Here is an 18186-nt window from a genome sequence, read left to right on the forward strand (position 1 = left end):
CCACCATGCTTAAATGCCTGTCTTGAGCTACTTGGTAGTCCTTACTGCAGCCCATTAAATGAGATGGTAATACCTGGACCTATTTTAAAAGTGCTTCTGTTTTACTGCCTTCCAAAGGGCATGAGAAAAGGGTAGATGCTACTTTAAATAGTGTATTTCAAACTTCATTACAAGTTGTTGTTGTTCATATGTTTCACTGTTTTCATGTTCATCATTGTAGTTTAAATGAATACTGGTAAAACTACAATTTGATCCTCTACTTTTCATCTTCACACACCATTGAATGAGTGGTTTTCACACTTTCACATTCATGTAATTCTGCTGGCTCATTTCCTGCAGATGATCGTATCTTTGCACCTTTAGCTGAAAATACTGTAAGATGATGTTTATTTTCTTGTTTAATGTGATTTCATGGGCTGCAGACCATGACTTCATGGATGACAGATTGGAAAATGCTTTCACCATTCCAAGTAAGGGTTAAAAGCAAAAATGATCTATATCTTAACTCACAGCTCCTTTCAAAACATTTTACATGTGAGGTATATTGCCTTTCTTCCAACAAAATCCCTGATTACAGCAACAAGACCTCTAAACTGCAAATGCACTGGGAGAGAAGCAATAACATCCAGCTTGTTGCAAGATCCTAGCAGAAGCATACATCTGACAGGCACAGCGGGACTATGTCTACATTTTGATAAATCTCCATCTACTGTATTTAGATTTCACTTTTTCTGCAGCAGAATGTCTCTCAATAACATATCTCTCCTTACATTTTTTCCCAAACTATCACCTTGAGAGGCTTCAGTGCAGCTTTTGGAGCTCTATGTGAACTTTGATGTAAAGCTCTCCTGCAGTGAGAGATCAGAAATGCCATGTGTAAAAGCAGAGACTCCTTTGAGAACACTTTGGAGACAGAAAAGCATCTGTTTCATAAGAAAGTTTTAAACAAAATGGTATTGAGTTAAATGTAATATATGATTTAGGTATTTCCTTGGGTGATGTCACCAGATTCTTTTTAGGCATAAAACCTCCCACAAAAAGCCCATACCAACATTACTTGAAAGTCACGTGCACAGTAAAATGCAAAATATTTAAAAAAAAAAAACCAACTCATTTTATTTTTGTTACTAAATGAGCATTGTTCATTAGCATTTTATATTTCATTCAGAACATGAATGTAGATTTTTTTTTTTTTAACTTTATTTTCTGTTTCACCACAGTTCTTTTATGCCAGAGATACAGAGGTCATTAGCAAAATCAAGGAAGGAGAGAGGAAGAGAAAAGTTAAGAATTATAGACAAACCCACTTCCATGTTTGTCCTGGTTTCGGCTTGGATAGAGCTAATTGGGTTTTTTTCCTTCCTTCTTAGTAGCTAGGTAGTTCGGTGGTTCGGATTCATTATGGGATTTGATATGTGAAGAATGTTGATAATGTACTGATGTTTTTAGTTGTTGCTAAGAAATCAGGGACTTTTCAGCTTCTCATGTCCTACTTGTGTGCAGGTACACAAGAAGCTGGGAGGGAGCATAGCCAAAACAGCAGACCCAAATTGGCCAATAGAGTATTCCATATCACCTAAGGTCATGCTCAGTATGTAGATAAGGGTTAATCAGGAAGCTCCACTTGGGTTTTTGAGATAGTGGTTTCAGGATTCATTCTTCTCTGGGATCACTAGTTGGGAATGGGCTGGGCATTGGTCAGTAAGTGATGAGCACTCACATTGTGCATTACTCATTTGTATTTTCTAATATTATTATAATTATTTTAATTTAATTTTGTTTCAATTATTAAATTGTTTTTATCTCAACCAATGAGTCTCCTTACCCCTCCAACTCTTTCCCCCCTTCCCCTGGGGTGGGGGAGGGTGAGCAAGCAGCTGCATGGTGTTTGGCAGCCAGCCGGGTTTAAACCAAAAAATCTCCTCCTTGCTGTATTTCAGTGTGTATTTTCTGGAAATTACCTTATTAGACCTTTTGTGGGGTTTTTTTTCTGCTTTAGCATGTTTGTGTTTCTTAGCTTTGTTCAGGCACTTACCTTATTAGTCAATGAGGAAATAATCATACCATTACATAACTACCAGAATGAAATCATTGCTCTTCCTAGCATGGTTAGTGTCCAGTTCAATGAGAAGCCTGTGACCTAGGACTGTTAGTTGTGTGCACTGTAATTAAACCAACCCATTTACATGATGAGAATTTATTTTGAGCACTGTCCTTGCAGAAAACAGTAATTTCAACATAACGTGCATTTGTTGTGGAAATCCCATAGCAATGACGTTTCCTGAAAATTTGTGATACTGAACTGGCTGTCTATAAAAGTTGAACATGTTTTCCCTAAAGTCACAGCAGAAAATTATGAAAGCTATATTGCTCTCCTGCAGTCTGACCATACTTAGTTTTTATTGCTTCCTGAGCCCATGAGAATACCTGTAATACATTTAAAGCTGTTACTTTCATCATTCCAAGCTTTAGATGCAGGTACGTTGGCTTCTACTGCTCTTTATGGAGGTGCTAAAAGGCTCAGTCCTGTAAAGTGTTGCCCTCCTCCTGGTTCTGCTGATTTTGGTGTGAGGTTGGAAGGCTGAGAAATTTCTAGTCATCATTCAGAAATGCACAGATTTGGGCCTTAAGGAATCCTTAATTGGATCATCAAATCTGAGTAGCTTTACAATTTTTCTTACTGAGTACTGATATTGCCATTATAGATACTATGGCCAAGATATGCCTGGAAATATCCAGGGGTGTAGCAGGGGTAACTCTACTTCCAACTGTATGAGACAGGACTGATACCAGTGGAAATAAGGAGAATTGTTGCATTACAGGTCTTTGTTATAGTGACATATTAAGACAGTTTAGAATACGTATCAGAGAAAAAATACTAACTGCTATTACATTACCCGTCTACCTCCCAGAAATCATCCTTTGCATTTGCAAAGATAAGATTTTATCAGGGGGGGATGGGGCATCCAAAAAAAACCCAACAAAAAAAAAGCAGATACAGATTTTTGGTGAGCAAGAGAAAGAAGTTAAGTGTCCATTTAGAAGAAATTTCATCTGTTACTTTAATACAGGCTCTTTTAATTTTGTTCTGGTGCTTTTAAGCCAATGCTGAGACTTATCAAAAGATTGCATTTGGAAAAAAACACTTAAAGCATTTTTCTCATATACTGTAGCTTAAAAGGAATGTGTGAAATTCAAGATTGGAAAGTATTACACAAAAGTATTATTTTTCCTTTGGTTTTTTTTTAAACACATTTTTCCTCAAACCTGCCTCTCTACCAATGTCTTTTTCCCACAAGACTCCAAAGGAAAAATGACATCAAATGGTAAAATCCTGCTGTATGTTATTTCCAGAAGAATCCATGGAAATCTTGAATATGATTTTATCATTTGCACTGTAATGTTCCACTGTTAAAAGGAGCAACATACTGAAGAGTATTCAGTTGCTGAATACTTGATGGTAAGCAAAAGCTGATGTTTCTGTGAATATTACAAAACACTTAGGAATTTGTAGCACCTCAGATCTGTTGTATGATAATAGGAGTTAGAAATGGAAAACTCTTGTTATATCAGATTGACCATCTCCTTGACACCACCAGATTGTTGTCTTCATTGTACTACTAATTGGGAAATGTCATAAGCCATGTGGCTGCCACCACTTGCCTTGGGAATTAATGGCATTCCCATGGCATTAAAGCAACCTTGAATATTCCTTTCCTTGACTTCATCTTCTTGATCCTCTTTTATATCTCTTCATTGCACTAAACAATCCCTAATGTTGCTTTGCCTTTAGCTATTTGATTTCTCTCCCTCTCCTCTTTTCTGTTTTCCAAAAAATCACACAATTATTTATGGTGTTCCTTTTGGAATTTCTTCTATTTTGTTGTATCTTTCTGCTACTGAGAAGCCATGGGCTTATGTGTACCATAGGCTATAAAGAAAATGTTGGAAATGTCTACTGGAGAAACTGATGTTTAGGTAAGAAGGTACTAAGTTTTTTTGTGGCTGTACAAGTTAAACTTGCACAAGAACAGCAGCACAGGCCCTAAATGCAAGTCTATATCAGATTCACTATTGATAGAAAGGTGTTTTTTCCCCCCTAAAAACCTAATATACTTTTTATTCTATGTTTTACTGAAGCTGGTGTTGGATAAAGCTGCGTATACTTTACATGTACATATTGTAACTAAATTTGTTGAAAGCTTCTTTCTGACAATTATATCATGCATATTAAAAGGATAACTGCATTATTTTGACTTAAGGTACAGGTATACACTAGCAAGAGTAGAGCTCTGTGAATAACTGGGGATTTTTAAGTTTCTGACTTGAAGCAAAAAAATTTGTTATTTTGGGGCAACTTCCAATGATTGATTCAGGTTTCTCATTTTCTTCTCAAATAAATTATTTCACTTAGACTTTGTATCTGCTGACTTACTTTTTTTAAAAAAAAAACCCAACATGTTATATTCAAGGAAGTTTACTTGCAATACTTCAGCATGAAATGAAAATTCAAAATATTTTGAAAATATAAAATTTACTTTTTTGGCCAAATTGATCTGACATATTCTGCAGAAATTTGACCAATGGTTTGTTTGACCTGCATTTGCAATTTTGTAAGGAAAATCAGCTGAAAAGTTTGTTCAATATTAGCTAAAGTTACATAGGTAGATGCGGAATGTTTGAAGTTATACTAACAGGGAGGTTGTAGGTCTTCAGATGTCAATTATGAGCTGCAGCCAACCTATAGGAGTAGAAATTGACTGTAATATATATCTCCTATCCGTGAAGGATCTTAGATCTTCCTGCAGGCAGACACTGGGTGGCTGTCTCCAGGAGTAGGATTCGCTGCCATTCATATGAAAATGGTGGAAAATCTTGCCCTAAAGCTAACCTACCCCTGGAGTTTTGCCTATCTGTCATGGTGATCGCTTGTCTGGGAAGATAAAGGATTTGTTAATAGTCAGCTGGCTGGTCTGTCTGTCTGGGAAGTCAACAAAACAGCACAACGAATCAAGCAGGCAAAAAACTGATTACTATGGCATTACTTCTCCCCAGGAAAAAGCGGAGTTACATCTGGGCAAAAAAGACCCTGTTTTTAATATGTTATAATCTGTCTAATCTCAGTGTACATGGTCCAAGTATATTTTTTTTTCTGACAGCAAATTATTAAAGAGCCAACATTTCTGAAAAGCTTAATAGGGTTTTGGGCTGCACTGAATGGGAAGATATAAGCATGACGAAGAATAAATGGAAACATTGACATATGTGTGGCCATAATTAGTAAATTTTAGATTTCTATTGTGCGTATTTGCTTTAGAAGCTACTAAATTAATTTACTGCCCTAACAAAGGCTGATAGCTAATTAGAAAGAAGGGAGGTTTGGCCACTGAAAAACAAACTCATTTTTAGGGATTTACTTCCTGGCAAGAAATACCTGTTCCAGCTGAAATATGTCATTCTTGACTTCTCGTGATCATCTCTAAATGAAAACAACCATTTCTCAAAAAGTTGTAAGCTTTCCTAGAAAAATGTCCAGGATTTGATAGGTAGGTATCTGCAGAAAATAGGCATTTTTCATCCAAAATTTTGGCTTCATTGAAATTAAACTTCCACAGTAATGATCAATTACTTCATTTCACATAGGTAACTGCTTTTTAAGCAGTTTGACTTCCTGCAAGCATATTCAATTTGCTCTGTAATAATCTTTGGATTTTTTTTCTTTTGGTTGCTGAATGGAGCTTAGGATACTGTTATTAGAGTGCTGCTTACAGAGCTCTACATTGCTTCAAACTAACCAGCATCCCATTCCTTTTGTTTTTCTCTCCTTGATATCTATAAATGTAAGCTAGATTTGGTGCTTTGGCAGCTCCTTGTTTCTTACAGAACATGTTTATTCCAGCAGTGTGTATGGGGGCATGTGTGTGTATATATACGTGTGTCTGTGTGTGTGTGTGTGTGACCAGGGTCATTAGAAGAAGCAGCTGTGTGCCTTGGGAATTTTTGGTCATGTCACTGGATGTTTTTCCTGATGTTCAAATTTGGTAACTTTATATTAGAAACATTTTACATGTCTTAGGCATTTTCCAAATGCAAAGCAGAAGACAGACCTAAAGAAAGCATAGAAACTTTGCAACATTATAAATGTAGGACTCTGAACTCTACCATTTACAGCTCGAGTACTTGATAATCCCAGGAACTGTGAACTGGTGCACAACTCCTTCCCTTACCCAAAACAGACCGGCAGTAATTCAATGTACTTGTTCATTCCTTGGACCTATTGGTGGCAGCTCTAATACTTTTTAGGTGTTGGGGTTCTCAACAGAAAATTCTGCACTAGGATGCATATGGGTACTTGTGTGTGTGCACAGCATATAATGTAATGAAGGTTGAAGACAACAGTATTATAGAAAACAAGCCCAGCATAAGTTATTAACTGTCAGGATAAAATTAAATGATAGGAATATTTACTTGCTGTGCTTTGGAAAACAGAGAACCAAAACAAAAAAATTGCCTTGGAAGGGACATTGTAATTTTTCCTAACATGTCCCTTTTCACAGTTGGCCTGAATTGCCACAAGCCCATGTCTGCAGAGTCTCCATTGAGGGCTACTGCTTAGGGGCATGAACGTACAAGAACTTGTAAGGTATTTAAAAGGTAATTAAAAAAAAAATGTGGACACTTGGTAAATTTTACATTTGTCGTTGTTATCTCCTTGTTATCTCCGTTGTGTTACACTGCTATTACATGTCCCTATTAAGTCAGAATGACAAAAGGAAGATTTTTAGCAAGGTTTTTTAAGTTTTGTGGGAAACCTGCTATCCCCAAGGTAAGACCTCCCCCTTCTACCCCTGCTATTTTGTGGCAGTTTAGAAATTCAACTATTGATAGCTTCATATAGGTTGGACTTGTCATGTTAGTTGCAGTTAGTAGGCGGTATATTTAAGAGTGAGTGATGGAAACTGTTGTTTCACATTATCCATCCTGTGATGTATATGGTCCCTTAGGACAAAGAAAAGTTCACTGAATTAAGTCCTTGCTATCAGTTACACTACTTCCTAAATGAAAAGCAAATTTATTTGATTTACACAATGCTTTAATAAATGAGTCAGTCCATGCTTCCCACTCATTCAGCTGCCATCATTCCCCTTTCAGATACAAAACTCTGATCATTTTAAAATTATGTATGCAGTCATCAGTGACTCACTGGTGACTTGGGAGGCAATGGTAAGGCTCACTCTCAGTTTATTATTCCCGAAAAAGTGATATAGAATGCTGATCAAGTCCAGTTTTTCCAGTTAAATCAGTGTAGGGAAGTTTGTAGTTTGTCCGTCATGATGATCAATCTTCTGCACCACATTAGAATCGATGATTTTACACTAATCCTTTTCGCACTCCAAGTTAAACTGTGTCAGTTTGCTTGGGATAAGAAAGATATTGTTACTTCCTTAAACTTTCTGAAAAACCATTTGGATTGTGTCCATGGAATAAAGATTATATGCTAAGAAAAAGGAAGCTCTATATATTTTCTCAAGCAGTTTATAATGATAACGAAAATTATTAGCAATGAATACATGGAGTTCTTAAATCTTATCATGATTTTCAGAAATGTGACTTGGAGGTGCTAGGAAAAATGTGTCATCTTTTGTTGTTAACAAAAAAGCAAAAAGAATTTTTAACTTTGGTCATTTGGAACATTTAGTTTTGGATCCAAAATTTTATGAAAACCAGTTATTTTAAAGTTGTAGTTTGTTCTAAGGCTGTTTTATGTCAGGTCTAGAAATAGCAATATTAACCATCAGGCCATGAGATGGGGTGGTTTTTTCCTCTTTTAGGTGGGCATAGCTGAAGAAAGCGGTGCCTCCCTTCTCTAACTTAATCTGAACTCAAAATAACTGTTGTTGTCTTGTTATAACAGCCCTTTCTCTGAGTCACTGTATGAAAAAGAGACTGGGAAGTGTCGAATACTGTAGATCAAACACTTCAAAGCCAACTTTGACTTAGTTTTATGCATGCTTCAGAGTAGACTAATGTACAATAGTATCCAGGAAACTCAGCCAGTAATTCATAAGAGTCCAAAATGTTCTCCTTAGGATGAATCATAGCAGCATAAATGATAGGATTGGAGAAGATCCTTTAGGTCATCCAGTTCAAAGCCTGTGTATCTTCCTCTTCACTAATCCCCACTAGGATTCCATCTACCCTGTCTTTGCAAACCTTGACTCGGCCACCTCCCTGGGTAGTTTCTTCCATTGCCTAATTGTTTAACCTGAACATCTTAAAATGTTACACCATGATGCTCAGTATGAACAATTTATGACTACAGAAAATGATCCTTTCTCCTCCCTTCTGCCACCATGCTCAAATATCATCCCTGCCTTTATTTTTTTTTTCTCTAGCTGCATGAATAATAATTCCAGGAAAGTTGGGTTTTTTTAGCTGTCTTTGGTGCTTCTGTCACTGTAACTGCTTTTCTTTGAACTTTCAGTTTTCAAGACTCAAAAATACATTTTGATCTACAAATGAACTTTCTGTGACTAGATATATGTATGCATTAAGTCATGTTTTTCAAGAGGCAAATTAATACAACTGAGGTATTCTGTGTCTTTGTTTATAGAAGCTATGTTCATGAGGGTGCTAATGTGCTCTGACAAATGAACAATACAATTCGAGGGATTTAAGTGACCGAATCTGGTTTTGACCTCAGATATACACAATTTCATGTTACTAATCAGGATATTAATTTAATCATGTATTTAACTCTGTTTTGAAAACTTACCTCCAAAAACTCGTGGGGTTGCCTGCTGGAGGGGAGTTAAAATTTACCATGATTATTTCCAAAGGCAGCTTCCCAGTTCTTAACTGTGTTGTTAAATAGAGATATAAATCTTTTAATATACATTTGTCCAAGTGTGTGCTCAGACCAGTATTATTCTGATAGGATTTTTGGATGATCTATAAAATGAAACATTGAGAACTTCATAATGAGGAATATGAAGATGAAAGGAAGCTTTTTGTCCTGATGAATTGAGATAAAGGAGCCTTAATCTATAGACTTTTTAATTTTACACCCTGTATTTCTTAGGATGTGCCCAAGCTTGTCAGAATATACTGATGATAAACCTCTCTGATGTTAGTCATCTCCCCTACTATGATATAGCATGTGCCAGTTAGATCAATATGAAATTTATGTTGTTCTCCTAGACAACTAATAAATATTGCATGTTGAAAAAATACAGGGTAGAGGTGGGAAGGCTGATTATTGCAAGCCATGTTTATGTACTGCCTCCCATTTTGGAGTTACACAATAAAAACAGTTGCAGTCTGTACCTCACCTGTCAGCTCACCTCTCCCACAGTTTACTCATGTGGTAGTTCTTTGATCCATGCAGAAGTATTCCAGGTTCCCTATAGCCATGTATAGAGCTGTTGGGCAAAGTTGTGTGAAACTGAGGTAAATCCTGCTATATTACTTCAGTTCTGCCAGCCCATAATTACAGCTAATGCATTATGTTTAGTGGATCTACTGTGTTTCACGAGCTTGAAAGTAACCATTCATATTGCCCATTTTGGCATGGTGATTTGTAGAAATAAGACACAAGGGTTATTTGTAAGAAGTCAGTGTCATGGAATAACAGGTTTTGAAAGCAGTATCTTGGGCACTATTTTATGGCTCAAATAATTTTTTTTGGTGTTATTTTATAATTACATTTTAATTTTTAACATGTTATGTTTTCTGCCTAATAAAGGAAGAGATGCATGGGGATATTAAAGCCTTTTCATGAAGATTTTTTTCCCCCCATTATTTTTGTAAACCTCCCTTCCTTCATTTCTGTGCTGTTATGCTTCTTAGAAGTCCTCTAGCGAGTCCTCAAATGAAGCTGTGCAGTGTCAGTGTCACATGCCTTAGGTGTGCAATGTAGCGGGCTATGCTAATGTAGTAAGTGCCTCTTGGTCTCATAAATCTGCAGCTATTTTCTTCAGGTACAAAGAGCTGACCATAATCATACCACCTTTTTGCTGTTTCTCATCCGAACTATGTGCGAGTCCAGCTTTTATAAGAATTTGCAGAAACCAGTTTCATAATTCTTGCAAGCTCTTTTCCTTGATATGGTGTGAAAGTAAGATATTCTCCAGTATCTTTCTATGTAATACAGAGCTGTAAACAGCTCCAGATGTGATCTCAATGAAGCTATGTACTCAAGAACAGTATTAACTGTGAGCTCTGCAGTGGCTTCTAAACTGCATTGAGCTACCTGGGGCATTTCACTGCAAATGCGTGTCTTTAACAGCTTTTTCCACTGTGCTACTTCTGCAGGGCTTTCCTCAGCAAGTATCTGTGTTTAAGATTATTATTTCCATGATGTATTTCAAGTGGTATCTCCTTTTATCTTCTCTCAGCCTTGTTAATCTCTTAGTCTAGAGCAATATTTCTTTCTCCTCTCCAGCATTTGTAGCTCATCTTGGTTTCTTATAATCCGCATATTTCATTATCGTGCTACCTACCTCCTCCCCCTAGATCATTAATGAAACAAGATGGGACCTGCTGCTGGTCCCTTTGGCATCCCAGCATGTGCTGTGTGATAAGAGTTTTGAACAAAAGAACTACCATTGGAGGGCTGACCTTTGTAAACTCAAGCCAGCTCTTAACATGGTATTTTTAATTGTCCTTTTAAAAAAAAAAAAAGTAGAAGCTTCAGTAAGGGGAACTTCTTATCCCCTTAGGGGCCTTGGGCTTCCAGCTGTTGCTGAAGTTTTACTGCTTTAGTCTCTTGTATCTTGGCAATTTTATCCTTGATCTGCTCTGTTAGCTTCGCTGATGCTTTCCTTCAGTCTCAAGGCTTGAGATAAAATTTGTTTAGTTTGGTACCATCAACCATGAAAACCACTGTAAATACTGAAATCCCCAAGCACCAAAAAGCATCAATAGTGTAAAATAAAAACTGAAAAAGAAGTCTAGATGATTTTGCTTACATGGAATTGCACAGATCTAAATGAAAACATATTCTTTTAAAATGATGTAGATTGTTGGTGCTAATTCTGTGGGAACATGATTGTGAAGGCAGTTGGGCTTACAGACAACTGGTGGCTTGGGTTTAGAAGACGTGGATGCTCAAATTTTATTCTGCTGACCTTCTGGATCATTTCATTTCACTGGGCATGGGGGGACTTCAGCCTTCTTCAGAGATGGTTTGTAAGAGGGGGAAAAAAACCCAACAAAACCCACAACCCATTAAATCTGTGTGTTGCTTTTATTATTGTTTGTATGGCATTTGGAGATGGTGCCAATTTGTTTTGGATTGCTTTACATTCATTAGAAAAGGATTTGAGTTAAATCATTTTCAACCTAAACTAATAGTGGACATGTAAGAAACTGCTGTGTTAAATAATCACATTAAATTACAGTCGTGCAAGCATGTGCATATACCAATTTGTGTGATTATCAGCTGTTCTTTTTCTCGCTAGATATTCCAAGCAAGTTTTCATGAGTTTCTACCCACTTTTCCAATTCTGTCAGGTTAATTATTGCAAAGATTAATATCTGATCCAAGATGGATTCATCTCTTGAACTGATATTTGAAAATAGGAAACTCATAGTCTTGGTTTAAGGCAGAAGTTATCTTCAATACAGAGGTTTTGCTATTTTCCCCTTACCCAAAGTGGTAGCCTTGTATTAAAAAAAAATAAAATAATCATTGTTAATGAATTTATGGAGCCTAATTTTCTATTGTTTTGCAATTTGTGTTGCCAGTTCTACCTAGAAAAAGGGGCAGGCAAAATGCAAGTAGATTGGAGTAACTGTGTGTCAGATTATATGCCCAGTTGTTCTCTGTCATTTTTTTTCTGATGTAAAAATAGTCCATGATTTTATAACTTAGACTGTATCATCCATCACATGCATAAAAAAGCTGATGTGAAATTTCCCTTATTGCCTTAATTTTTTATATTTTCTAAACTTGCAAGTACTTGAATATGCAAGTTATGCATTTTTATGCTGTTTTGCATGTAATAAATTGTTTCCTCCAGGTATACCCAAGGCTTTTACAAGCTGATGCAATCAACAATATAGTGCATGTCGTTGCCAAGCACACTGAATTTTTAAGCATCTCCTTTCTGCTTTATAGGTTTGTCTGAGGATGCAGCAGAGGAAGCAGAAAAGCCGTGAAATCTGAAGACAACCCTCAGGAGGAATTTCTATCTGATGTCAAATGCATTTATAATGCAGCAGTACCAATCCATTTTACTCTGTACTGATTGCAGCTTCCAGAAGCAGAGGACTGTGTTAATTTATACAAAAGAGTTCCATTCTAATCATTTTGGTAGGGTCTCCCTGCCAACTACTAGCATCTTTTCTGTGAGCAAAGTTTAAGCACCCAAATGTGGTAGGGGTGTTGTGTTATGTTTTGCGATGTATCAGCCCTTTCTAAGGATTCAGTTGATTGATCAAAGACTGTTTACACATAGTTAAAAGCAACCTTTGTTTCAGGATATGTTTTATGGGGGTTTTTTTAAAGATATTCTGAACTGTACCTCCCTTTGAGATTATTCTAACATTTGTTATATCACAGTTTTGACAAAAGATAACTATCTTGTTTCCTCCTATACTAACATTCACGATTCCAGACAGCTGAATTCATCACCAAAAGAAAAACTGGTAATCCATCAACTTTTTTTTCTCTCTCATGTTGCTTATACAGACTCCTGCTCTCTAGAGATATAGAGTAAAATATGGTTACTGGACATAAAGGGCAAACCCTTTTGCCATTAACTATGTCACTATGAATGTGAATAAAGTTTACACTGTAAGTACCTTGAATATAGCAACACATGGATCTTTTTGTGATTACCTGTGATTTCTGGTTTTCCTGTCAATCAGTCTGTTCTAGTTATGGGTAAGATTTTCAAAAGTAACTAGTAATTTTTGAGTGCCTTAATTTTTATTAATCTAATTGGGTTGAGTTTTTAGAAAGTGCTCAGCCAGAGGATTGAGTTTTTAGAAAGTGTTGAGTATTCTCCTTCTGAAAGTCAGGTCCATGCAAGGTCCCTGAAATGCAACATCCAACAACTGAGATGACCTTTGAGAGGACCTTGGCCTAGGTTTGGAAGCATCAGCCTCATGTCTGGATTCCTGAGAGTGAGTTGAGAGATCAATAAAAGATACTTGGAACTGAAAACTGAGACCTGGGTCAAGGGTGAAAACAGGCATTTGAACAACGCCTCTCCTGGCTCTGGCTGGTTTATACCAAAATACAAGTTGGAGCCTTTTGGATGGCAGATACAAAAAGCACTGCTAGTCTCATCTTAGTTTCTGGTGGATGCAATTGCATGAGTAATCTCTGCATCTCACGCTCCTGTTGGTTTCCTCAACAGGTGTTCACCAAGTCCCATTCTAGCTGTAGAAGAGATCCCTCCAACTCATTTTTGTGCTGTTTCTGTAGAGGTTGTAACAGTTGCTGTGGTCTGTGCTAGCTTGATCTGTAGATAAAAAGGAGACAAAATTTTTCAGGATGTTTTAAGCCATCAATCTTCATCATCTCCATATCTACTTTCAACCTCTTTGTATCCATGCCCAAAACAAAACCAGCTTTGCAGTACTTGTGCATCTGCTGCTTAACCCTCTGGTCCTACTCCGGCTCAGTAAACATGATATAACCATGTTTCATGGAGCCTTTTTCAACATCTTAATGATTAAATAGAGCTAAGTGGCCAGGGATCTGGGTAAGGCTTCTGATACCTCTAGGACTGAAGTGGGCAGCAACTCCCAATAAAAATGACTCTGTCCCCCAGGAGACCTCAGATATCTACAAGTTGTGGGGCCAGAAATCTTGCTTCTTTCCCAGGAAGGAAAAATCCTACCCCCTGCTTGTTATGGAGTGATTCTGTTGGCTGAGTTGTCTTCACTCTGATCCCTCCCCCGTGGTTTTCTGTCAGGAGGGTGGTATCCAACCCATTGTCAATGTACCCTGCTGCGCTGCAAAATTACACAATAAAATAATCTCCTGTAGTCTCTCTACACACCTCAATGACCAAAGAAAATCCATGAAGAACTAATCAATTACTGTAGCTATTAGGCTTAAACTTTAACTATAGATCTCAAATCTTCTTTTATCCTCTTGTCAGTGGCTATAGGTAATCTAGAAAAATCAACCACAGTTACTACTGAAAGCCCGGACCATAATGGTGTAGAATCCTGGACCAAAGAATCCTAAGCTATAGGCGTATAATATAGCTGGAAAGCACACTACTATGAGAGTTCTGTGAAATATATTACTCTGTCATAATTACCATTATTGAATGTGATCCCAGTGCTGAGCTGCCTGGCTTCACAGGGAGTTTAGGGAAAACAACAAGTAGGCACTCAGGTCAATTATATCATCCTCTCTTATTTAAGTTATTTTCTGTCATTTTAAGATGTGAGACTCAGAAACACTCTTATTTGCCTTTTCTGCTCCATGCTTTGTAAAATGAGGTCTCATGAGAATAGTTTTACAGAAAGGGGAAAACATACTGGTAATAAAGAGGGGGAAAGGAAAAGGTAGAACTGTCTGTAGTAGTAATGTATGACCTCTTTGTATATTGCACTAAATTGCAGTATTTGATAGTATCATCAGGATTTAAAAGTGGCATTGAGTAAAAATTAGTTTCCCGCAATGCCAAATACTCCATCTAATTCAGAGGAAGGAAGTAATTGAAATGTAGTAATTTAAGCAGCAGGCTAAGAGGAAATATTGTAAAGTAATTCTTAGCAGTTCTCAAATGTAGTTTGAATTTTTAAGAAAGTTCTTTTTGGCTGGAAAAAAAATTGGGCCAATTACAGGAAGTTTTGAAGTTAGAGAGTTGGCCAACTAAAAAATGTAAGGAAACATTGATAGTTCAGGGGGACCAAATGTTTGGTTCTCATCAGTGATGTTTCTGAGGCCAAGACAGACATTACTGGCCAATCAGACTATTCTGAACAGGATTTTAGAGTAATGCCTGGTCAGCTGCTCTGGTCAGCTTAAATATGCAGCCTGTGTGCACATTTAGCTATTCAAAGAGAATTTTATATGTTTAGGTGGCTCACAGATAAAAATGAACTTTAAATGATCATTTTATTGAAATTAATTTTGTATACATATATATCTAAAAGGAATTTTGTGACATTTTGAAAATCATACTGTGAGTCATGACAACTTTATTATATTTGTGCTGTAGCACTTTGAAATGCATTTTCTAAAATAAGTCTTAACGTAAAATACATACCTTTTTTTGTTGTTGTTGTTAAACACGTAAAAACCTCTGGAGTTTATCTTCTTGGTAGAGTTTATTTTCTAAATGTTATTATCCAAGGGCTTTTGTTTCGTTTTGGTTTTGTGCTGTTGCAATTTAGAAAAACAGATTAAAACAATTACTAGTCTGATGACCAAAATCTGGAGGTCTGGGCTCTGCTGATCTTTTGGGCTTTGAACATAATGCTGAGTTCAAACTAGGGCTGTGGTTTCCAGCCCCAGATTGATTCTTCTGTCCAACTATTGTTAAACTATGACACAGAAAAACAACATTACTTTTAAGGGGCTGGGTTTTGCTTTATAATGTCTTGTCTTTTTCTCTTCTTCAGCATTTACTGTACAGTGAACATTAGAGATAAGTTTCAATATTCTTGTATTGATTATAAAGAGTAATTTACTGCCATAAACTGAAATTTGCTGAGCAGAGATTGTATTTCTATGTGAAGTCCTTCTAGCATAAAAAAATTACAGGCTATGCATCATATTGAATAAGTATCCTTCCTTCTTATCAGAATATCCTGTTTATAAGTAATCTATTAAAAAACCTGATGCAAAGGTGCTGTAAAATATATGATGTATTCCTGAAACCAAGCTTCTGTATCTCTTCTTTATTTGAAATTAACCTTGAGTTTCCCATAGCCTTGTTTGTTGTCACCCCTTCTCATCATGCTGTTTTGTTCATTTGCTCCCTTGTAGCATAAGGTTCCTCCAGTATTTATGTGGTATCTTCATATGCTGTTTGCAGATGACTTAGTTCCTTTGCAGCTCAAAGGTAAAGTTGGCATAGCTTTCCTTTGGTTCATTGAGTCTTGATCCTCTTGAGGGGACAGAATGCCCTCAGGTCCTGTTGAAGCAAGTGGGAGGCAGAGGCACTGGTGTCTATAGGGCTGGGCTTGTAATTAGCAAAAGTGACCCAAAAGTGGTTTTGAATGCATTGTTTCTATGAGAACTTATTCTGATATTCCAGTGGACCAAGTTCAACACAAGTTTGATATTTATATAAAGACTGAAAAACATTGCTTGGTTTAAAGTCTGAAACGTCTCTCTACTTGTCCATCTTCTGTCTTGTAAATTCTTACAATGGTCAGTAGTATCAGGAATGATGATTTCTGTCCTCTTTGCAAGATAGCTAGCTGTTTGCTGTATAGAAGCTGCTCATTTGGGGAAATATGCTTTATCCGGGAGACCAGCAGATCACAGCAGAGACACCTAGCCCTTTTGTTAGCCTTAAATGTATAGCAGGTATTTTTGGTTAATCATGGGATGGAAGCATAACCCAGTTAATTGATTTGACCTGGTGTTCTCTGACAATGTGTCCTGATTGCTGTATCTTTACATCTGCTATAGCAGGGAGTACAAACAAATGCAACATGCAAGCACATTTAAGTAAGTATAATTGTAATTTTAAAATACTGTGGTATTTTCCAAGGGTTTCATATTGTTGAAGGCAGGAAAGGGAGTGAAATACCATTATATTTTCATATGCACTCATCATAGGTTGATGTTTCCTTTGCATGCACTGTCATGTGCTTAGATTTACTATGTGTGTATGAGGCATCTGTGCTTGCAGATGAACCTGCTGTACTGAAGATTTCAGTATCCATCCTCATTCTTAAAATGAAAGGATTGAGCAATATCATGTTTTTATAGCAGGAAAAAACCCACTAAAGTAACCAGGAGCCCTTGGAAGAGATCCACACCCTCAGGCTATAGCATGTAAATTGATGTTAGCTCTAATGGGAGTATTTTCTATTTGATATAGCATGAGCATATTGTATTATTCACTTGTTTCCTAGCACCACTTTAACACTACACTCTCGTCATAAAAAATACTTCCTTTGGAAGTTATTTTTGGCAAAACTAGTTAAAACTCCAGAGCCAAATGATAACAGTGTTTGATAAGGTATTTTGATTGATCTTTATAAGCAGAATAGACTTGGAGTGCTTCCTAAGTGGGAATGATCATTGCAGATCATTGCTCACCCTCCACCACAGCTCCAGCTGGGTGCTGACTGACAGCGTATTCAGCTGCAGAAACAAGATAAAAGCTGTTCCAATTATGTAAGCTGTTGCCTGATCAGAAATCTTGAAGGGAGGTCAGTCATCCTGAGTCATTACTGTAACCTGATTAGAGGCCCAAATCTACTTTCATTGAATTTAACTGAAGTATTTTACCATTGATTTTGACAGGAGAGCATCCATACTCTTCTACTGGAGGCTGCATGTCATAATAAGATGACATATAAGCACCATTTAACTCCTAGCTAGATGATGTAATGAATTATGAAGGTTGCTCCAAAAGATACTATTCCCAAAATACAATATGCATGAGGGTTAGCTAGTCAGTATTAATTAAATAGCTGCTGCATTCTACCCCAGAAGTGGTTGCTTCTCTGTAGAGAGTGATGCTGCATGTGAAATAGGCCCTTGCAAAATAAAACCCCAGAGCATTTTATACATGTTACTTCAGCCACTTGTGAGATGAAGTCACTCTCAGGATGATGTATAGCAGCTTTTCAACAACTAAAGCAGCACTATTAAATAGCTTAGGAAATCAAGCAATGAACAGCATGCTCCCCTTTTGCTCCCCAGACGAGAGAGTATGGGTGGGAAGTATTTCCAGGACACGTTCTATTAAGAAGAATGCACTTACTTAATTTGGCATTTGATCCACAGAAAGCTTGGCCCTCTATCTTTTAAAAAGTTGCCATGGTTTCTCTAAATTGATGTTGTTGTTGTTATTATTACTATTTCCTGAATTTCATGTACTCTTCAAAAATTGGCACCTCCAGTCTCCTCTCATTATACTGAGACATTTTATCATTGCTAATGAATGTAGCATAGGTGCTATTCTTAGATGACCTTCGGAAACAACAAAGGTTTTCATCCAAGGATGGCTTGGACCAGTTCTCCTTACTTTG

The 18186-nt window shown here is 36.9% G+C and overlaps 1 protein-coding gene across 6 annotated transcripts in view; it reads left to right on the forward strand.

The window, feature by feature from the left end:
• The window catches only part of BBS9 (Bardet-Biedl syndrome 9), a 323390-nt gene extending 307534 nt beyond the window's left edge, over positions 1 to 15856 (forward strand). For all 6 annotated transcript variants that reach the window (XM_074841233.1, XM_074841242.1, XM_074841223.1 and 3 more), the window contains one exon: positions 12122 to 15856. In XM_074841233.1, coding sequence (XP_074697334.1) covers positions 12122 to 12162 — 41 coding nt within the window. In that variant the 3' untranslated portion in view covers positions 12163 to 15856. The remainder of the gene's footprint in view (positions 1 to 12121) is intronic.
• The last annotated feature ends 2330 nt before the right edge of the window (positions 15857 to 18186 follow it).

Source organism: Strix aluco, chromosome 1 (assembly GCF_031877795.1).
Source record: "Strix aluco isolate bStrAlu1 chromosome 1, bStrAlu1.hap1, whole genome shotgun sequence".
Lineage (NCBI taxonomy): Eukaryota > Metazoa > Chordata > Aves > Strigiformes > Strigidae > Strix > Strix aluco.